Below are 22,240 nucleotides of genomic sequence, written 5' to 3' on the forward strand. Positions count from 1 at the left end.
AATGCTTTGCCGAGCTTACGGGGTTTTCTAGTGGAAGGGGAGAGGCTCTGGGCTGAAACACCCTGGAGCCTGTGGCAGCTCTGCAGGCAGGGCAGGTTTAGCCCCGGTCCCAAAACAGGCACAGACCACATGTCCAGGGATCTGTCCCTTCTCACATCAGGGTGGTGACACATAAAGTCACGCTTCCCGAAGCAGCTGGGTACCAGAGTGTGTCTGCCAGGAGCGAGGAGTCTGATGTGACTGGCTCTCTGGGCAATGGGGCATATTGAGCTCGGCTGAACTATGTCTCCAGCTACAGCAACTTTATCCTTCCTGTCCCAGATTTCCAAGGAAGATCTTTCCAGGTGTTTGCCAGCCCTGTTAGCCCTGTCTCTGTTTGCTTCCCTTGTTCTGCAGCTGCAGCCTTGGCTCCTGTGGCCTCCTCCACCGGGATGTGCAGGGGGGGTCTGGGTGTAGGACAGACTTAATTCCAGCCCAGCAGCCACAGCTCTCGTTTCAGGCTGTTGGGATTTGCTCCTGGGTGGGTCCCTTAAAACCACTGGAGCCGGTGCTCATGCAAACATCAGTCTTTCCAAAGCAAACGAAAGTGGATTATCCAGCCCTACCATCCCAGCCTCAGCGTCCCCTCTAGCTCCTGGCTTTGAAACTGTGAGCTTTTGCAGATGGAGAGGTGGATGCTGCCGCCAGCAGGACTCCGCAGGATTTCCCCATTTTCTGCTGGGCTGAGGTAAAAAAATAAAATAATATGAAGGAAAACTTAGAAACAAAATGCCCAGCCCATTCCCCGTCCAAACTTAGACCCCAGTGGTCAGACAGCTCTGTATCGCTGCAGATGAGTCCTTGCTGGGGCTCCCCTGGGCATGGACTCTTTGGCTTAGCTTACAGGAGCCTAAGTTCCCCATAGCCCCGAAATCTGTGTATCCCCCAAATCCCATCTGCAGGGCGTGGATGAGGTTTTCCTGCCATCCCCTGTCCTGTCTCTGGGCTGCCTGGACGAGGAGTCACCCACCGCAGGGCTTTGCCCAGGCTTATGCAGAGCCCAGCCCACCCTGGGGAAAACCCAGGGACCTCCGTCTTGCTGAAAGGTGGGTGCAGCAGCGGGGTGCAGAGCACGCATGGATGGGAAGCAGCCCACAGCACAGACCAGCAGCCTCTCCTGGCCGCTGCCCAGGGAGGAGCTTCCAGGCCCTACCTGCTGATGCCCTTGGGCTGTTCTTGGGCTGCTCCGCGCTGGTATCAGGTAAGAAAACAAGCAGATAAAGCAAGCAGGATCCCAGCTGGTGCCAGAAAACACCCACCTCTGTTACAATAAAAACACCAGCAAGCATTTTTTTTTTTTTTTTAAGATATACACAGAGATTAGACTGCCTTAACGAGGCAGTAAAACACTTCAATAGCTCCCCTTGCTAGTTATTAAAAAGTCCCTTGGGCTTTCCCCTCCCTGAATGCAGCTTGGCTCTGAAAGAGCCTGTTCCTGGAGCGTTGCAGCCATTTAAGCAATTTATGTTAGTTCTTGCGGGGAGGCAGCATGAAAATAACTTTTTCCTGGGGTGGGGAGAACCTGGTCCCCATGGTCGGAGGGGATGTGGCATCCAGCCCCTCTGCCAACGACCGTGGCCTTTGGTCTGGTGGCCCTGTTGCCACACACAGTGCCATGGGCTTGCTGGCGTGGGGTGCATGGCTGTGGGGTGACCAGGGAAGCGGATGCAGGGGATGTGTGGGTGCAAGCACAGCCTGTGAGGCTGGATCCTGGCACCCCCACCCTCCTCGGGGCTGGGGTGGGGATGCTCCCTGTTGTCCTTTGTACCCTTCCCTGTGCACTGCGCAGGGATCAGATGCTGGGAAGAAAACTGTCCATTAATGCTGCTTGGGGCTGCTCTAAAATGTGCCCTTTGGGCTGTGCACAGGCTTGTCTCAAGGCTTGTCTCAGACCTCTCCACCACAGCCCTGCCTCTGGCACCCGCTGCTGAGATGGAAAAGGTAAGAAAAGGTCCAGATAAAGCCAGTGTAACCCAGGGCTGACGGCATCCCGCCCACTGGTTCCCCCGAGCTGAGCACAGGCTGCTTTGAAGGGTGACCTGCCTGAAAATCAATCCCCTCGAGAGAAATTTTCCAGCCAGAGCAGTGCAATGAAGTGACCCAGACAGCAGTGGCAGTGGGAGGTTGTCCCCCAGGCCACCTCACCCCAGCCCCTGGGGAAAGGTGAGCCCATGCACCCCACGGTTTGCTGTAACCCTTACTGGGGAGCAGTGCTGCAAGCAGAGCCTGGGACTTGCACAGCCTGACCCATTGCAGACAGTGTGGGGCAGGAGAGGCCAACAAATGGGGTCTGCCTGCCCTCTTTTGGCAGTGGGGATGGTCTCCTGGGCAAGGCTGAAATGATGGTGCCAGTTGGGGCAGAGTGGTGATCCCATCCATCCCCAGGGAAAGCCCCATGACACCAAACCCACCTCCAATTCAGGACTGCATCCAGTCCTGGTCCTGGGGGACATTGACACCCAGGTTGGCCCCATCATCCAGCTCTCCTCTGGCCAGGCCCTCTCACCCAACCCACTCCCCATGCCCTGCCTAGCAGCCCCCAGTACTGGGGTTAAACCAGCCCAGTGGAGGGTTCCTGTGTCTGGAGTTTCAAGCTTTTCCTTCCCACTGCCCCAGGGTGACCAGTTTCCTCCAGGTTTTGTACAAATAGCAGCTGAGGAGAAGGCAGAGGTGTCCCTCAGTGCCCATCTTCTAAGGAAGGGTGTGCTTGCAGCGTGTGCTCAACCTCTACTACACACTGGAGAAGACACACCAGGCAGGGGATGCTCCGATTGCCCAGGGTGGCTTAGGCACTGAGCAGGAGTCTCATGGTAGCAATGTCCTGCCTCCTCCCCATCTGTGGGACCCCCTGAGATCCCCCCTGAGTCTGCTCTTGGTGACAGTGGCTGTGGGACTGGGAGGCTGGTGAACACAGGGACAGAGCTGGAGCACGAGCCAGGAGCAAGCTGAGCCTTTGGGAAAAGCATTCCTGGGCTGTTCCCTGCCCTGGCTGGCAGCTGGCCAGGCCTTTGCTTTGGAGACTAATCCTCCCGTTTTCGAGCTTCCCAGCTCTCCTTGGGAGCAGAAAAACAAGCGTGACTGCTCAGGGCCTCGTGGGCGTATGCGCGTGAGTGGGTGACGAGGACAAGCTCCGTGCTTGGTTCCCTGCCTGTGTCCCCCTTCCAGACCAGCCAGGGTGCTGTGGAGGTGGCACAGCTCTCCCTCCTCCCCAGGTGGTGGGCACCCACCCTGGCCCATCAGGGTCCCTGATGTGCCACCTTCTTCCCACTCGTGTGACCCATCACTTGGTGAGTACCTCCCCACCTCCTACACAAGGCTGGGACCTGGGGACATCCCGCTCAGTGCCACCCCAGGGGTGACACCAAGAGCTGCATGTCCACAGATGTGTGCGCTCCTGCCAGCCCTGCTTTGGTCACTGCTGGGGAGGAAAAAATCTGAATGGCTTTTCTGAGAAATTAATCTTCTTTTACCGTCTTAGCTTAGCCTGACCTAGAAGACCCCCCCCCTAGGTGTTTTTTTTTTTTCCTCGTGGGGTCTTTAAAGGGAAAATTGCAGCAAATGTGTTGCAAAGATGCTGTGGGAGACAGGGGCCAGAGCTGCAGCAGGGGAAAGCGATGCCGGCAGGTTCTGGATGGTTTCAGGCAGGATTCCCCATGCTGCCCTCTCCTGTGAGACCCTCTGGATCCAGGGGCTGGAGAAAATTGCATCTGTCATGGGCAGTAAAACAGAAGGAGTAAAAGGTTAAAAGATGCGTTTGGTTCCCCCTGGCATGATGTGGAGTTGTGGGGTCAGGGGGGACTGTTGGCTGGAGAGAAGTAAAAGCTGAGCTGCTTAAAAGAGAAATTGTGCAGCAGCCGGGAGGGCAGCCGTGCTGGCAGGGGAAGGCAGGGGTGCTGCCTGGCCAGGGCTGATGTCCCCATGCTGCACAGCCACCTCTCAGGGGGACACTGGGGTAGTCCAACACCAGTGGGGAAGGATGGGGAGCAGGACCAGAGAGGGATGTCCCTGAATGGCAGCGAAGCAGCTGCAGCGCTTGCTGTCCTCCCTGGACAGCTGTGGTCCTGGTGGGGCATGACTGGGACTGCAGCTGGGTGGACAGGATAGGGACAGGAGGTGAAATATGCCTCTCCCAGGCACCCGCTCCTGACCCACCAAACCTCCCGCTGTCCCATTTCACATCTCTTTTCCCCAGTCCCCTTCAGCTGCAGGGATGAAGCCTGGGTGGCCCGCATGCCATGCATGGATTTGCCGGTGCAGCCTGGGTCAGGGAAGCCAGCCACAGCGCCAAAATGACCCTGAGAAGATGCTGAAGTTCGTGTCTTGGGGGTTACAGGCAAGTGTGAGGCTTTGCCAGCCTCTAAAGCTCATCAGCTGCCCTGCAAAGGGCTCTGCTCTGTGCTGCCGGGCCAGGAGCACTCTGCCCCTTCCCTGCTCCCTCCCTGCCTCAGTTTCCCTCTTGTTAAAGGAGAGGGGATTAGAAAGGAAAGACCCCCCCGCCTCCCCTAGCTCCTCTGCTGCCGCAGGCTTTCTCATGGCTGTGCCATGGGGTTGGTTCCAGCTTCACAAGTCTCGGAGCAGAGCAGGGAGGCCCGGCAGCTGCTCTCATGCTCATCCATGCGTCTCCGTACATGTGTCTGTCTGTCCCTCCTCATCAGATTGCTGTGACTGCGAGGGGGGTCCAACACTTCAATGCCTTCTGCAAAGGGGTTTTGAGTCCAGAACCAGCCCCAGCCGGGATCTGTGCCCTGGGAGAGAGGCAATGCTGGGAATCAGAGGTGTTTGAGGCAGATTCTGGGCAGCAGCCCCCATTTTGGAGACTCAGCCCTGGGCCTCAGGGCAGGAGGGCACAGGTGGTGTGACCAGCAGGGATTATGGCTGCTATAAAAAGCACCAGCATCTCTTGTCCCTGCTCCCTAAGGCGCTTAGCGGAGGAAAGAGGGCCTTAAAGAGCAACCTCCTGCACTGAAGAGGTGCAGGGACTGTGGCAGTCGGAGCAGCACAGCACCCTCATCAGCCCCTTACCCCTCGGCACCCCCAAAACCTCCCCTGGGTGAAGCAGCCCCCAGCACCTCTTCCCACAGACCTTCTCCCTGGACCCCTGATGTTGGATGGCCAGACCCTCGTCCCCTGTTCGGAGGACATGGGGGACAAGGAAAGGACAGAGGGGGAATAGCCCAGCCTGGAGAGGGGGACCTGGTGGGTGAGAAGAGCAGATGAGGCTGCTGCACCAGCCCCCAAACAGCTCTGCCTTCCCCAGCCTGGCAACCTCGCTTGTCCACCTGGTCCTGCCCTGCCACCCTGCTTCAGAGGTTCTCTGAGGGTGCTGGAGATCTCTAAAATGCATCCAGCTGCAGGGATGGGTGGCTGGACTGAAAGCCACTGATTTTTTGGAGGGACAGGGGCTGCTTTCAGCCAAAAGCCATGCTCTGCCGCCAGTGTCTGGAGGTGAAATGGCTCCACGGCTTCTTGGGATTCTCTGACAGGCTCACAAGCATCCTCAGAGCTCAGCACCAGTACAGTGCCTGGGGACATGTTTGGGGACAAATTCAGGGGAAGGCAGGTGCCAGGTGGTGGCAATGATGCAGGGATGGGGGGATGCAAAGGAAGGTGGTGTGGCAAACTGCTGTCCTCTGAGGTTTTCCCCTGGCATGTGGCAAGTTCCAGTGGGACCAGCAGAGAAAGAAGCTACAGCCACGGGGTTCTGCACAGCTCCAGTGCCAGCCTGGCTCCTGGCCTCGACCAGGCGTGACGCTGTGGCTCAGGGAGACGGTCAGTGGTTCCCCTCGCCACAAACACTGCCATAACGTTACCCAGGGGCTCGGCCGGTCTGGGGGATGGACACAGCACCAGGACCCCTGCAAAGGAGGGGCTTCAAAGGAGGGGTCCTGGCTCCAGGAGGCCGAGGAGCAGAGTGGGCCAAGGGCAATGTCTCACCAGCTCCTGAGCAGCCTGGTGGACCCCGGTGCAGGTGGCCACAGGAGGGAGCTTGGCTCCTTCCTTCTCCTGCTCGGAGGACGGTGGCCTAGGGTGGCTGACAGCCACGCTGGCCCTGGGTGCAAGCTGCTGCGTGTTGCAGGAGCATCTCCTCGGGATCAAACCGCATCGTGTGGGACCCAAGATGTCTCAGGAAGGGAGTAAGAACCTGGCTGGAGAGTGGTGGCTGCCTCCATCCTCAGGGAAACCTCCACCTTATTTCCAGCAGCTGGTGTGTGACAAGTCTTTGATGCAGATGAGCTGTGGCTGTTGCTTACAGCCATGGGGGGACAAGTTGTGCCTGGTGAGTGACATGTCCCCGTGGCAGGGACTGGTCCCTTTGAGAGCAGTGCCAGTGCCAGACACACGGTCTCAGCATCCCCCCCCAGCAGTGGCTGGGAGCACCTGGGTGTCCTAATGTCCAGTCTCTAGATGCTGAAAGGGCAGGGGAGCAAGGAAACCAGCTGTGCCCCCCAGCTCTGTACAACCTCCTGTCCCTCAGGAATGAGGACCTTCACAGTTTCCCCTGCTCACAGCCAGCTCTGGTGCTGCAGCCCCACTCCTAGGGGCTGACAGACCTGGGATCACCCCCCAGCACCCTCCCAAGCTGTTGCAGTGTTGCTGCCCAGCTCCCCTCAACAGCCCCAGCGTAGGAGCTGGCTGGCAGCTGCCAGAGCAGCCACATTACAAACCCAGGGCCAAAAAAATGGGAGGAAAATGATGGTGGCAGCGATGGTTGGCTGATTGGAAATGGTTAATTACTGGGGGGAGGTTTGCAGTTCTATCCTACAGCCTTTGCTTGCTGCAAAGCTGACAAAGCTCCAGCCTGGGACTGCTGGTAATGGCTCTCATTAAAAGCCATCAGGGCAGGAGGTTGAAACCACATCCATTTTCCCTTACTGCTTTCAGAAGGGGAAAATTATGTTCTGGCCCCTGCTGTTAGGGGTCTGCTGGGTACCTCAGGCTGGGAAAGGCAGGGACTGTCTCCCTGAATGCAGAGGCAGAAGTCCTGACCGTTTGCCTTTCCCTGGGATTAGGTCTCTGGGCCATCCGTATAGTCTGTTTTTTTAAGTTCAGGGAAGATGTGGAGGTCAAAGAGATCTTCATAAGAAACAGACACTGGGTCCAAGGAATTAGCTTGGTCCCATTGCCCCAGCTCTGCCGTACAGAGAAATGATGGATTCTGGTTTAAAATCCCAAGCAGGGCGAGAGCTGGCCTTAAAATACCAATGAAACCATCAGGATGCCCCTTTTCCCACTTGGTTTGGGAGCTCGGCCCCCACCTTGGGAAGCTGCTGCTTCCCATGAGCCCCTTAAAAAGGAGGGAGCGGATATCTGCCTGGAGTTAGCAATGGGAAAGGATGCCTTTGAGCAGAGAGAAGTGGCAGAAGAGAGAAGGAAGGGCAGTTGTGGGTGGCAGTGCCCTGGCAGGGAAGAGTTAGGTACTCAGGGGGACAAGGGAGGTCTCCCCCCTCCATCAATGCATGCACATGCAGCTGACCCCAGTGCAAAGCCAGCATCCCTCGTGGTGGCAGCTGCTTTGGAGATGGTGAGGGAGATGGCCACACTGGGATGAGTGTGAGGGATGCAGCCATATAGCAGCTATTTTCCCCCATGAAGAGTTGGGGTTTCCTGCAGGTGGGTCCCTGCCCTCCCCTCCAGCAACTTTCCTCGAAGAACGGGGATGTGCCATGTCCCAGCAGGGTTGCTCCTGGTCAGGGGATGCTGGGCTCAACCAGAGCTGGTGGTGGGGGCGGCCTCGGCCTGGGCCTGGGCATGGGAGAGGAAGGCTCTCTGGGTGAGGTGAAGCTGTCCCCCCACTGTCCTACAGCCATGGGATGCACCTGCTGAAGTGGGCTGTGAGCTGGGGCTGCATAACTAAGGGGTTATGCCCAGACAGGTCATCAACATACTGAGCTGGATCTGGCTCCTACCGACATTTCAGTGCCTTCCTGCAGCCCCTGGCTCACGCTGAAGCCCCAGTCCCTGCTGATTCCTGGGTCTGTCCCCAGAAACACAGACACCCCCATTTCTCATGCAGCGTCCTTGTCTCCTTCGCCCTTTTCACCACCCCATCCCCATGCCGCAGGACAGCTGCATGCCAAAGGACTGCCCAGCTCCTCTCTGGCTCATTTCTCTTGCAAGCTTTGTTTGGTGGGTGTATTTTGCATTTGCTTTTTTTTTTTTTTTGCTATTCACAGGGAAGAAAGGAAGGTCACAAACCCACAGACAGATGGTCAGGGCAGGATGGGTGAGCCTGGGAGAAGGGGCAATACTGCCTGCCCTGGCAAGGTCCTTAGAGATTGGCAAAACTGGGGCGAGAAGGGCTTTGCTCTGTGGTGCCAGCTCTGCCCATCCTCTTGCTGCCCGGTCCTGCAAGGTGGCTGCTGCACTGTCCCCCTGCTCCATCCCTCCACTTCATCCTGCTGCTCCATCCCACTGCTCCATCACTCCTGGCCCAGCCACCGAGCTCGTCATGTCTGCTGTGGCAAGTGACAGGTCTCGCTGATGGAAATGACCACATCCTGGGGCTGGTGGTCCTGGTGCTGCGGTGCCTCAGGCATCTCATTCATCTCATTGACGCTGTTGCTGATGCAGTTGATGTCGCTCTTGTTGCTGTTGTCATCTGGGCTGGGGCCGAAGATCCAGTCTGGAGGAAGGAAAAGCATAAAACAAGCCCCTGTTTACCTCTAGCTGTTCCCATTGTCAAAGCTGGTTGGGAAATTGCTGTCCCTTGCTACATCCTACCCCTCGCTCTGGGAGTTCACCCCTGCCAGGAGGGTCCCTTGCCCACCCCTGCCTCTTCAGCCCCCTCTGTTCCCCTGGTACCAGGGTCTCTGCTCTTCCCTGCACTGTGCTGGCTTTCAGGCTGCTGGTTTCTGGAAGCCCTCCCAGTACAGGCAAATGAAATCACTGTGCTAATCCCAAAAATGAAAATGAAGTATTTCTGAAGCAAAGTGTGCACCTGGGATCTCCGGCAATGTACTCCCCTACAGTGGGTTTTTGCAGTCAGAAACAGAGGGGACAAATAACCGTGTGGCATCCAAATGGTACTGGACATAACTGGGGACATAGCTTATCTGCTATGGGAGTGTATCACAGCCACACCGGGGCTTCAAACCCCCCTTGAGCTGCTTCGGGGCCATGCTTCTGGCAAGCCACTGGAGCACCAGGACATGGCTCTGAACTGATCCAGCCACTCTCACAACCCTGGGGGCAACCGACCCTGCTCCAAAATACAGTGGTCACTGCTGGGTAGTGATGGGACCAAGACACCCCCTGCAGCACAAGGGGCTGTGGCTCAGTGGAGGAAGGTGGTGCTGCTTCCCAAATACCTGTTTGGTTTTTTTTTTAATTTGGCTGTTTGGGTGGTGAGAGGCTATGCCCAGCCTTCACGGGGAGGCACCAGCAATGAGGAAACCAAAGCTGGGGAAACCCAGGCGAGGGCAGAGGAGCCCCTGGGGCCAGGCAGGACCTGGTGGTTGTGGGCAGTGGAGCACCAGGACCCCTTCACTTTAGCCCTGCTCCCAAAATAAAGCCGAGATGGCTATCAGGAGGCAGACAAAAGGACCTGCCTGGTTTAGTTTTCTGAGGGGTTACACTTACTCACCAACAGATAGCTCTCAAGAAATAACATTTATCTCCTTTGTGGCATGGGGTACTTTCTGTCATCATGGGGCATTTCAGTTGCAGCTCTTTGCTGGAGGATGCAGGCTGCCTGGCGGAGCAGGACCAGATAAATGCAATCACAGAGAGATGTTGCCTTTTCACAAGCTGTGGATAAAAGCTTTGCAGCAAAACCAAGGCTGAATGATGACAAATGTGAGGGTGGGATTCCAGGTGTGAAGGGAGAGGAAAATCTAATTTACTGGGTCACCAGTGGTGTCCAGACATTGCTGCAGGCACGAGAAGAGAGATGGGAATGACCTGTGGTCCCCCTTGTGCTTGGTGTGTGCACTATAGGTTGAATCTTGGGGCTTTTTTGAAAGCCAAATTTTATCATTTTTGCAATGCAATATTTGACTTTCTTCTCCAGACTTTAGCCATTTGGCCACACCATCCCTAAGCGCATGGGGCATGGCTTTTGGGGTGATGCTCGTGCTGTGGAGCCAGGATGGGTGTTCACCCCTGCCATGGGGGCTGGGCAGGGGGTGGAGGGGGTTGTGCCCCACTGCCAGTGTGGGCTGCCTGAACGTGGGTGCAGGCTCCAAGGAGGAGAGAGTTCCCACCACACTGGGCACAGGCAACCTGTCCAGAGAACAACTGTTTTTTCTTGTCTTTCCTTTTTTGTTCACCTCCATCACCATGGCCATTGGTGTCTGCTGGTTGTGTGACGGGAAGGGCAGGAGAAGAACCACCACAGCCCGCACATCTACCAGCAAAAGTGATTGGGGAACTCAGCAAAGATGTGGTCCAAAGGCTTCTGGGGAGCCCTGAGTCTGCCCCGAGTCCTAACCTGGGCATTTAGCTTTCACTTGCAAGGTCCACAGCCCCCATCAGAGCCTGGGCTCCCCATCACGACCCTTCCCAGAGGAAATCAGCCAAGCCCGGAAGGCTCATTTAGGTCTTTTTTTTTTTCCTTTATAGCATCTATTTTGCTTTGATTTACTGGATTTAGACCAAAGCCAAACAGTCCACCAGCTGCATCCCGGCCTGGCCCTGCAGCCCAGACTGGGTCCGTGTCAGCCAGACCTCCACCTCCTGCTCCCAAGACCTCCCAGGCTCACACCAGCCCCCACACAGCTGCTTGGCGTGAGGAGGATCCGGAAGGCAATAACAAGATTGCCTCCTACAAATACTATTAAAGGTCCCAGCTTGCTTTCCTTGACGTCAGCTGTAAAACTCCAGTGGGAGCAGGGGCTGGTCCAGCACGGAAGAAGGGGAATAATATGTAGAAAAAGAGGTGACGGGTCCCCACGTATCCCGTGAGGCATCAGGTGAGGGTTGCTGCATGCAATGGGAAGCAAAAAGCACAGCTTTGCATGCCTGTGAGCAAGAAGTGGCACTTGGTGGCCAAGTGATGAACCCTTGGGGACATTTGCAGGCAGCAGAGGAAGCAAAAACTGGGCACAGCACTGGGACACCACAGTAGAGGCAGAAAGGCTGAGGATGGGTGTTTTGGGAGAGCACTGGGGGGCTCAGCACAAGTCACTTCCATGGGAAAAGAGTCACGGTGCATCATCTCCAGAGGGGACGTGGCAGGCCAGGGTGCCCGGGGAAGGCGGCTTGTGTGAGGCTGCCGCAGTCTAATTCCCGGGTAAGAGTGGGCTGGATTGTACGCGCTAATCCAAACTGCTCCTTCCCTGGGAATTATTTCTGGAGCCTGCTGGATCTAATTACCCAGTAATCTGCAGGAAGATGTAATTAGGCTGTCATTAGAGGGTATTTACTGCGATGCCTTTATGATTTGACTGTGTAAGTAAGGAGTGAAGTAATTACACAATTACACATTATTTGTGGCCATTTATGGCCTGTAACTTCAGCATGTTGCCATGTGCAGAAGAGGGGAGTGAGGCCCCGTGGAGCTGGCAGAGGATCTCCTGCCAGCAGGACCCTGGAGAAACAACCATAAAAATGTCAGCACCCTTGTCTCCCCTGTCAGCCACTGCCGGCCGGCTCTGTCCCAGCTGTGCACACTCCTCCCCAGCTTCTCCCTCTGGCTTCTCTCAGGCTGTGAGTGAGAAACCAGGGTCCCCTGGGGTCCCCCATGGGATGTCTGGGGAGGGATGAGTGGGAGGAGAGAGGAGACTTCCACACCTTTGGCCACAATGGGATTAATCCTTGCTCTGATGTGGAAGGACTTTTGCAGGGGATGGGATGCACAGCTTCACGTCATGCACAAGTACGTGTTAGAAACCTTGGATAATGAACCCTATGGGAGATGTAATCAGGTAATGGAGGATGGTGAGGGGCCGGGAGTCGAGGACCACTGGTGACTGGCTGAAGGTAGCTGAAGTCCGTAGCATCACAACAGGTATTTCTCTCTCAATCCGTTAGATCTGGCAGGGGGTCTGCATGAGCAACAGAAAATGGGCACGGTTGCCACCAAGAGGAAAATTAAATCCTCTTTTGGAGAAAAGTCCACATTTGGGTTCACACATGCTTGAGCAAGAAGGCAAGCAAAGCCAGACTGAACCAGGGCACCTGATGGACCTGGGACACCCAAGGGCTGAGCTGGGGCAAGCAAGGGTCCCATGGTGTGCTCCTGGGGCCGTGGCACCCCTGGACCCACAACATTCACACTTTGGAGGTAAGAAAAAGCATTGCCTGCACCTCCCCAGCCCCTAGAAGGAGCTTGTGACACATGCTGCAAAATCAGGGCACGCACACAGGAATGGATGTGACTGCTTCAGAAAAAAGAGAGGGACAAAGTGACGTTCTCAGCCAGGCTAGGGGAGCAGCATCTAACCCAGAGATGCCTCTCCCTGCTCGCCAGGTGCTGCCGAGGCTCAGCGAGCCTGCTGAGGTCTTGCAGGGCGAAAGTCGAGGTGGAAAGTGCTGAGATGGGGTGAGATCGATACAGAGCGATTGATCCAAAGCAGCTGGGGAGAGGAGATAGGGTAGACTGGGTAAATCGGGAGCTGCAGAACAGCATCTCTCCCTAAACAGTGGAGTGATGTGGTGCAAAGTGTCTCTGCACCTCCCTGGCTCTGCCTGAGCCTCCAACAGTATCCCTGGGATGCGCTGTGTTTTGGGGGGCAGGAAAACACTGTTTGGGGCTGCCCAAATTTCACAACATGCTCCTTGTACCAGCAGCGTGAGTGATGGTCCTTGCTCAGAAATCCCTTAGAGTGCAGGCAGAGGGGAGCAGCCATGCTGCTGCCTGTGTGCACAGGGATGCTCTACACCAAGTCCCATCCCAGTGGGGTGGCCAGGTCCCCTGCATTCATTGGTGGCAGGGTGGGATGTCCATGAGGCACTTCAGCCCCTGGAAAAGAGATGTTCCTAACGGAAGAGCAGAGGGAGGTGGGAGAAGAGGCTGAAATTTAAATGCAACCCAGTGAGCGAGACATTCACACTCCCTGCAGTGATGGAAACAAGCGATGGAAGGGAAAACATGTTAGATGAACAATCAAACTCGTGCTCTAGTTTTACTTGCTTTAAATGGGGCTGGTGTGAAAACAGCTACTAAAAAAGCCCTTTTCCCAGCGGCAGGAGCAGAAGCACCAGCTCTGGCCAAAGCATTCCCTACAGACATGAGTTCAAGGGTATCCCTCATGTGTTTGACACAATGCAGCAGTCTCAGCTGGACATCGTATCTGTCTCATTTGCAGGACAGACTCTGCTTATTCATTAGCAAAATCAGCAGATATCTCCCAGGTTTGTTCTGCTGGAAAATCTCTGCCTCTGGCAGTAGTGATTTGTTAGCAAGAAGCCCCCCTTTCACCCCAGATTCATGTCTTTCTAAATTAACGTGCTGTTGGAGTCTGTTCTTCCTTCTCTGTTTTGCAGAAATTTCTCAGGCTAGCTGTGCTGGTCAAGTCAAAACTGTCCTGCACCCCGAGCAACACAAGCACACTGCATTGCTGATGGACAGGTAATGACACTGTCCCTCTGGTGAGCTGTCGCCGGCATGAAGAATCTGGTGGGAAAAGGGGGTGACGAGGAAAAGGCATTCAATTAATTACAATATTATCTTAAAAATAGCTTCTCTGCACTGGTATAACCTGGGACCAAGCCTGCATTTGATCCCAGTCCTGTCTGCCGGGCAGCATTGCTGCTCCAGAGAGTGGATCTCGGAGAGGCAATGGCTCAGGTGTGGCACATGGGAGGCAGGGATGCTCCTGGGCGTCATTAATTGCTCTGTGCATCCTCCAGCTTAGATGTTTGCCACGAAGGAAGAATGAAGATGGCCAGAGGGTGAAAAGCTGTGCTTGGTCTCGGCTCAAGAAAGACGAGCACTTGCAGAGGAGTAGAAAGGCACAGTCCTCGCCACAGGGACGTGATGCAGCCCATCGCTGGACCACACAATGGCAGGAATGGGATGGCGCATCCCTGAGGCCAGCCTTGGTCAATCCCCGGCAGTGCATGCTGGGAGCCATCCTGCTGCTCGGGTTTTGTGCTTCAAAGGTTTGGTTGTGAAAGTAGGTGTCCTGGAGTGGGGCCACCTCTGCCTGCTTTTCGCAGGGCCAGACCACTGTGGCTGCTTGTCTGGCTGACAGCCGCAGCCCGCAGCCACGGTGGTGCCAGGGTGGATGTGGGGATGGGGCATCTGTCCATTATTACAGTAGCTGGGAGTGGGAATTAAGGTGGTGAAAACCACCTTACAGCAGCCACTGCTAGACATCAGCACCCCTGAACAGCAGCTAAGGAACCTCCTATGCACCCCCATTTACAAAAAGAGAAACTGAGGCAGTGGGTTAGTGTCAGAGGTGGGTTAGCATCGAGATGCGGGAATAGAAGGGACCTGACACAATCTCTTCTTTTCCCACAGCTTTGGGATGCAAATGAATCATCCCCGAAACAGAGCCTGAAAAGAAAACTAAGTCCTGTCTGATGGGCTTGAGACCCTATCTGCAATCCCTGCCACTGAATTATCCTAAGAGCCCTGCAGTTCTGTGTGGAGCAATTAAAAGCAGATCCCGAGTCCCTGCAGGATCACCCAGCAGCTATTTTCAGCAACGCTACACTCACGCACAGTTTCTTTGTTCAAGGAGACCATTTCCTAAAGAAACCTGAAATGTGGCAGGTGGAGATAAGGCTGAAAAATAAAAATATAGCTGGTGGGTCAAAAGGGCAAAGAAAAAAAAGACCCCACTCCAAGAATGGCTTGGGGTTTTAAGCAGTCCCAAAGCCATCAGCCAGCACAGTCCCGTCAACATCAGTGAGCCTGCCCTGCCTTACCCCAGCTGAATGTCTGCCTTGGGCCCATTCTTGAAGGAGAAGCTTCCTCAGGGTCTCCTCTGGAGAATCAGCTGAATCCTCAGCTGAACTGGGTGACACTAGCAAAGGTCTACCCGCAAAGCATCAGCTCCCATGCAGGCCAACAGACCCTTCCTGTGTGGTTCCCGTGCAGGCAGCAAGATGCTTTCCTGGGGACCACAGGGCACAGTCTCCATGGCAACAGCTTTGTTTGCAGTCAAACTTTTTTTTCCCCTCCCTTTTTTCTCCCTTTTTTGTGTTTAAATAAGGGCAATATTCAGTGAACTGCTGGGGACAGAGGAGGGAGGGCAGGCTGATTCCCAAGGATTGCAGTAATTAGGCGCTTGCTATGTTGGGGCCGGCACTTCACCGCAGCGCCGTCTCTGGCAGCAACCCAGCGCTCCCGAGTTAAGCCGCTTTCCAAATGTTTCAACCCAATTTGACTTAAGTGATAGCCAGGTCTGAGCTGCGCTCACACAGGAGCGTTCCTCCTGCCTTGGGGGGCTGGCATTTGCACCCCAGCCAGAGACGTCTGGTGAGTTTTGGGAAAGTCACAAACATGAGACTTTGTCAGCTCGGAGCAAGTGAGGAAGGATCGGAGAGATATTAAGGTATTTTGGGTTCTCCTTGGTCAGGTCCCTCCAGCAAGAGCTGAAAAGGGGCTCTTTCACAGCCCTTTTATCCATATTCAGGTGTTCTGGGGATGAGGACAGACAGAATCCCCACCCCGGCTGAAGGGGAACTCTGCCTTCCTCCTCTCTGACAGCACACCTTCCCCTCTCCTCTGATACAGCCTCCTGTTTTGCCCTCCTCCCCACCCTGCTGGGCATCACAGCAGCATTCATCTCACCCTGAGGATGCCTGGAAAAGCTCTAATTGAATTTTAAGAAGCGTCTGTGAGAGAGGTGTCGATGCCTCAAATACCTGTTCAGATTTTGCTGGGGAAGAGCTCAGCAGTATCCCGGGAGCCCCTCCACCATCCCGAACAAGGCCCAGTGCCGCCTTCTTATGGTCCTCATGAGTGCACGCAGCTGGGTGATGCTTTGACTCCCCCGGCCGTGTCCTACAAGCTGTTATTGAGGAGTCAAACCCATCCCTGATGTCTCTGAGAGAGTGTTTAAAGTAGCGATTAACTATTCACACTTTAATCTCCCTGAAACAGGCTCCAGCCCTTTGGCATCTTATTTCCATCTCTCTCTGTATCCTTCTAAATATGATTAGCACAGAAACGCTGATAGCAGAGGTTGGAGCTGCTGCCGAGTATGTAAATCCAGGCATTGTGTTAAGGCAGCTAATAGACCGGTTTCTTATTTACTATCCCTTGGTCCCTCTGTCCTGTCCCTGAAGTCATTTTATGCAAACTCATTCACATGAAACCTTCTCTTTAAAGGCTGCTGCTCGGCAGTGTTAACAAACACGGTCTCGTCCGCTCTCCTCCGAGGATTGGCTCATTTTAAGTGTATAAATGGTGTGAAGATGGGCCCGGAGTGCTAAATAGGACGACCTGGAGGCAGCCTTCAGCACTGAGGGGTGCTGCTGGAGTTTGGGAAATGCCTTCTCCTCTCTGTCTGGATGGGGCAGAAGGTCACATCTGGATTCCTGATCCTAACTAACATCTCCCCTCTACCCCAGGTAGGGAAGGTCCTCAGCCCTCAGCGAGGGCATTCAGCTGGGAAAGGGCTTGTCACAAAGTGGCAGAAAGCAGGCAGACCCCCAGGCTGTCCCTGTGCCTGTCCAGCCCTGGGACAGCCCCGGTGCTGTTAAAGGCTGTGGAAGTCCCTTTGCAAAGGGCTTTGCGAGGGAAGCGGCACCCCGCTGGCCTCATCCCACACAGAGGCAAAAGCAAAAGGTGCCCAAGGTCACCAGGGAATATTGGTGCTGAGCTGGAAATAGCATGGCAGGGACACTTCAGTCTCTCTCCCTGCCCAGGGGGACAAAACTTTTGTGTAGATTTTGGCTCTGCTTTGCAGTACCCACCCAAGGGCTGGTTTCAAGCATCCACATCCATGGTCTTCTGCATCAGGGACCCCAGCAGTCGGGGCAGGGGTCTCTGCTCTGTGGGCGCGCTGTGACTGCACTGGCACCACCTCAGGGACAGTTCGAACAGGACCTGGCCCTGGTCCTTTCAGCATCTCAGGGCAGGAGTGTGCATATTTTTAGGTGCTGTCCCCGCTTTTGTTGGGAAGGCAACACTAAATCAGATGAGCAAGCTGCTGATTAAGTGTTATATTTAACACTTTAAGACAGTATCCGCTCCCTTCCAGCTGGGATGAAGAAGCTCGCCTCAGCAGCAGCTCCCTACTGTTTTCCTGGCTGAGCCCCATGTGAGACCCCAAGCCCTGCTCCCTGCCGGGAGGTTTGACCTTTCCTGTCCCAGATACCTCCTCCCCAAATACTCACATCCCAGATCTACCAGCCCCTGCCCAGTCGTGAGCCCCTGCCCAAGGGGCTTGGCTTGCCCTCCCACCAGCAAGGCACAGGTGCTGCCTGCCCTGCAGGCACTGGTCAGAGTTTCGGCTGGTGTGTATATCTCCCCCATCCCAGAAGCAGGGAAATAAAGGGGAGTCGTGAATGAACACGTGGATTTTGCTCCAGAAAGTGTGATCTCCCTCATGTTGCATAGTTGGAGCCTGCAGGGCTTCACCCCTGGCTGGGGGGCAGGCTCAGAGCTAAGGGAGTTCAACCCCACTCCCCTGCAGAGGACATTGCTCCCCAGAGCTTTCAGGGTGGGTATGCACATCTGCAGGACTCAGAAGCTTAAATCCTTCTGTGGATGCCTCCTGGCCACCCGTCTGAGCTGGAAAACTGCCACCAGCTCCCTGCAGCAGGGCCCTGTCCCCCAGAAGGACATGGCAAGCTGGCTGTCGGGTTGTGGGAGCTAAAAGTACTGGGGATTCAGAAGGGAATTGGGCACATCTGCAATCCCCGGCATCACCTACCTGCCTTACAAATTATGGGATAAACAGCAAGTGTCACCGAGGGCTTGTCGTAAGCAGCCAGGCACCTCTCCCTGCACCTCTGCCTGCCCCTCTGCCTGCCCGTGGTGGCTGCAGCCAGCAGTGTTTGTGTTCTTGTCCCCGACAACAAGGGACCTTGTTCATCGACAACAAGGGACCTTGTTCATCAACAACAGGATGAAACGAAAGAGCCAGGAAGCCAAGCCTCATAAAAATGCACTCTGGGCTATCATTGTATGGATTCGTTGCAGAGGCTGTAGTGGTTATGCTAGGTGCTGGGCAAGGGAGCCAGACTGCTGAGCGGTGTTTCCTAGGAGTCTGTGGATTCACTGATGTCTGATAAGGGATTAAGCTCATATGGCAGCTTTTCTTTCACAATGCACTAGTGGCTTGTTTACCTGTGCTCAGGTATCTGTTGCCATGAAACTTTTCATTTTGGAGGCCTGTAATCCAAGCTCAGTTGAAACTGGCCAACGGATTTTACAATTGTTCAGCAGCACGGACTTACACACATACACATTTATGCACACACATACGCACGCACAAGCCTCATTTCTTTAGGAAAGGAGCTAAACGCAGGGATTTTCTCTGGGAAGCCGATCAACGTGCAGCTCAGTTTGGAGAACCCAGCACATCAGATAAACTAACACTCCTGTAAATGTGAAAGGGTCAAGGCTTGGTCTAAACCCCACCCCAATCAAAGGAGAGATGCCAGCCAGCATCCCCAGGCTTTGTACCAGGGTCTTTTTGATGGCATGCACACAACGCACGATGTCTGCACTCACCTATAAAGTCATGAATGAGGTCCTTGATGAGATGCCCGACGATGGCGTATGCCACTGCCACCACCACCAGGGCTGCCATGAGAAGGTAGAGGACAGCCTTGGGCAGAGGAATGGCATCTCGAGGAGGCGGTTTGTACTCCTTGTAAAGCTGGTCACTGTCCGAGTATGAGTACTGGAACAAGTGGTCCAGGCCAGCCGTGAAGTTGCTGGAGTTCATGGACTGGCTGTTGGACAGGTAGCTGTCCTGCTCAGGGTCCTGGAGGACACTTACCACCGAGCTGGTGGTGGCTTCCACTTGCTGTACCAAGTTCAGAGTCTTGTTAACGCTGGGGAGGATCTGGGAGAGGAAAGTGCTCCAATCTTTGATGGCACTGATGTTGCAAATAATCATAATTGCAATGAGGAATGGTCTTCAAGCCCAAGAGACTTAAAAGGGAGAGAAAGAGGTGAGAATTGTTGTGCTTACACCAAACCATGTACTGCGAGCCAGGCAGAGAAGGTCTTGCTGGGGTAGGTTTCTCATTTGCAAATTCTTACAGGATCTGGTAGGGATGCATTTGTGGTAGGTCGGTCATCACTTCTGGAAATGCCTGCAGCAAACCCCTATGGGCATGAAGTTCCTTGGGAAAAAGTACGTGCTGGAATGATTTTGACTGATATCATTTTTGTTCCGCAGACGTCTCTCCCTGATGCTACTCACTGATGAAAACCAGAGACATGAGATCTTGTAGGTATTTTCAGTCATCTGGAAAACAAAGATAAATTGCCCTTCTCCAGCTTGTTTTCACAGGTGATGGTCCTTGGAGAGACAGAAATCCCCCTTTTGCCGTCGCCCAGGCTCTGTCTGGGTGACAGCAGGTGCCAGGTGTGTGGTGCGGTGCTGTGCCGTGCTGTGACCCTCCCCGTAATGATGCCCGAAGCGTCCGCAGAGGAGAAACGTGTATTTAAAACCCACAAAGTTCAGCTGCTCCCGGCGTGTGACAGAGCCGGCGGCACACAGTTCCCGGCCGCGCCAGCCTGGCTTTCAGGAACTTCTTTTGCCGGCATCTCCCAATCGATTCCTTTAAAAACAAAATCATAGTCAGAGATAATGACCACGACAGCAGCGAGCCCGGTGCCCGGTTTCTCTGAAGGGCAGCCCAGCTGAGGAGCAGCTGCTCTCGGGTTTTACCTTAAGGACTTTTGCAAGCGAACAGATCTGCTCGCCTGATGCTCCGGCTTGTTTTATTCGGCGCTCGGCTCCCGACGGACCTCCCCGCAAACAGCAGCCGATGCTGTGCCGCTGCCTGCCGTCTGCGGGCTGTGCGCGGATGCGTGCGTCCGTGCACACTCCTCCTCGTCCTCTTCCCCTCCTGCCCCTTCACCCTCCAGTCCTGCTCGCTCTTCCCAGCCGCCCCGGCTGCCCGCAGCGAGGGGGATGAGCCACCAAGAGGTTGGCTCCACAACTCGGGAGCACGCCGTGCAGCCGGCAATGCCAGTGCGTGGTGGGAGCGTAGGCTCAGCCTCCGCCGCGGCTCCCCGGGGAGTTAATCCTTTCCATGCCAGAAGACGTGTCTTGATCCGGCCGCTGGATTTTTCTGGAGGGCTGGAGGGGAAGGTGGGGAGCAGCGTGGGGGAAGCGTGCCCGTGGGTGTGCGTGTGTACATGCGTGTGCACGGGGGCACAGTTGGCGTGTCCCTGTGGCAGCCTGGGCTCAGGCAGCGCTGGGGATGGGTCTGGTGTCCCCTCGCAGGTGACCCCCAACCCCAGCCTGCCTGTGAGTGCTGAGCACAGCCTTTGTCTGGGAGCTTCGCTCCTGGCAGAGAGAAATCAAATCGTGGGCGCTGCTGGGAGGAGGGCAGACATCATCAATCCCATTGCTGGCATCCCAGGGGAGCGATACTCCCCACAGCCCTGGTCCCCCTCCCAGCCTCCACCCAGTGAAGTTTTGGCATCAGTGAGATGCCTGATTTGCAGAAAGCCTGGAGGATTTGGGGCTGAGCTCCCCTGCCATCTCCCTCCCTGGTTAGCTGTCTCTGTAAACTGGTCACCTTGGTGGTGGTTTTAAACTGGTCTGGGTTCCCTATAAACACATCTCCTCATCCGCCTTGGCAATGGGATTTCACTGGGGTGCTGGCTTGGTTTGAAGGCACTGGGACTTATTTAAGGAGGAGTAAGAGGAAATCTTAGAGAGGGGGAAATTGTCTTTCTATATTTGGAGGTGAAAATAAATCACAGCACCATTTTTCACATCTACTTTTTTTTTTTTTTGTGCAGCTTCCCCATGTAAGAAATAGCTGTCACAAGGGCAAGGAAATCACCACATTAGGCTTGAATGCAGCCAAATGGAGCTTCTGAGAAATAATAGCAAAAGATTAACTTTATTTGTGTTTGTGTGTTACCAGCCAGCAGCAATCCTGCCAGCTGTCTGGGCGTTGGAAGGGTAGAGAATAAAATGGCAACATCTCCCCCTTGCAATAAAATCACCACGACTCAGGTAGGTGATGGAGTGATTGTACAGCCCGGGAGCAAAGAAAATGTGGAGGAAAAAGCTTTTCTGCCCCCCTCAGAGTGTCCATGGGCTAGGTTACAGTGACTTCTGTTGCCCAGAACCATTTTACAGCATCCTAAAATTTCTTTTCACAAGTGACAGAGCTGTGACAGGTTACAGAAACACATCTGTGCAGCTGCATGGAGACATATCCTGCAATGGGACATGTCCTGATGTCCTCTGTCCCAGCGTCATGATGCCTGGGACTGGAGCTTCTCCTCTGCCACCCGAGCATGAAGCTGTGGGGATGCTTTGAGAGCCAGGGCAGGAGTCAGGAGCTAAGGGCAAATGGCTCCTCTCTCAGACTCTGAGTCCTGCCATGCCAAATTTTATCCTTCCAAGAGGGAAAATGTGGCAAGATTGTTTTTATTTTATAAGAACTTTTCAATGCAAGGTGAGTTTTATGCTCTGTGCAGAGCTACCACAGTGCAGTCTGGCTTTGTCCTGCTCCAGAGGCCACATCCTTTGACTGTGGTCCCCAGGAGGAGAGGACAACCCCTGGGACATGCCCGCTGGTCCTTGGGGGCTGAAGCTGTTCTGAAGCTGTTTTTTCACAGCAGCTGTTTGGTGTTAGCAGTTGCCATGGCACCAGTGCATCAACTGGAGGGAAAAGGAGAGCATCGGTCCAGGCTGAGCCATCCCTGTGGCTGGCTCTGGGTGCCACTGTCCCAGGCAGGCTCCCACCACACTGTGCCCCTTTATTCCCAGGAAGGAATGGAGCAGAGTGATTTGGGGCAAAGTATTTGCAAAGGTGTGTGTGCACGGCGAGATTAATCAGAAGAACTGAGAGCAAAAGAGGATATTGTGTCTCTGGAGGTCTTAAGGTCCTCAACACCTTCAAAGCCTTTAATCAGACCTGGGTTAGAGTCCCTGGGGAGCTGAGTCAGTGTCTCTGTCCCACGTGATATGGGTCAAAACACCCCAAACGGAGGAATTCAAAGTTAGTGAGGACCAGCCGAATGAATGGCTGAACAAGGTTGCAGGTGGGAGACTGCTTCCCCACCTATAAAAGCAGGGTGACAACAGCCCTTTCCTTCCTGCCATACCATCAGCCAACTGTGGTGTTTTGTTGTTGTTTTTTTTTTCTCATTTTA

The 22,240-nt window shown here is 54.7% G+C and overlaps 1 protein-coding gene across 1 annotated transcript; it reads right to left on the reverse strand.

Moving 5' to 3' along the window:
• Window positions 1–99: 99 nt before the first annotated feature.
• On the reverse strand, window positions 100–20,257 carry SMIM44 (small integral membrane protein 44). The gene is made up of 3 exons (XM_055815510.1): window positions 19,788–20,257; window positions 18,617–19,677; window positions 100–8,662 (listed from the first exon to the last, which is right to left on the reverse strand). The coding sequence occupies exons 2-3, from the start codon at window positions 19,005–19,007 to the stop codon at window positions 8,487–8,489; spliced, it is 567 nt and encodes a 188-aa protein (XP_055671485.1). The 5' UTR covers window positions 19,008–19,677; window positions 19,788–20,257; the 3' UTR covers window positions 100–8,486.
• Window positions 20,258–22,240: the final 1,983 nt, after the last annotated feature.

Source organism: Falco peregrinus, chromosome 10 (genome assembly GCF_023634155.1).
Source record: "Falco peregrinus isolate bFalPer1 chromosome 10, bFalPer1.pri, whole genome shotgun sequence".
Taxonomy (NCBI): domain Eukaryota; kingdom Metazoa; phylum Chordata; class Aves; order Falconiformes; family Falconidae; genus Falco; species Falco peregrinus.

Coding starts and splice junctions, on each gene's coding strand:
- SMIM44 (XM_055815510.1), bottom strand. CDS start 19,007: ATGATTATTTGCAACATCAGTGCCATCAAAGATTGGAGCACTTTCCTC. Junction 8,663..18,616: donor CCTCATTCATGACTTTATAG/GTGAGTGCAGAC, acceptor TCCTTCCTCCAG/ACTGGATCTTCGGCCCCAGC.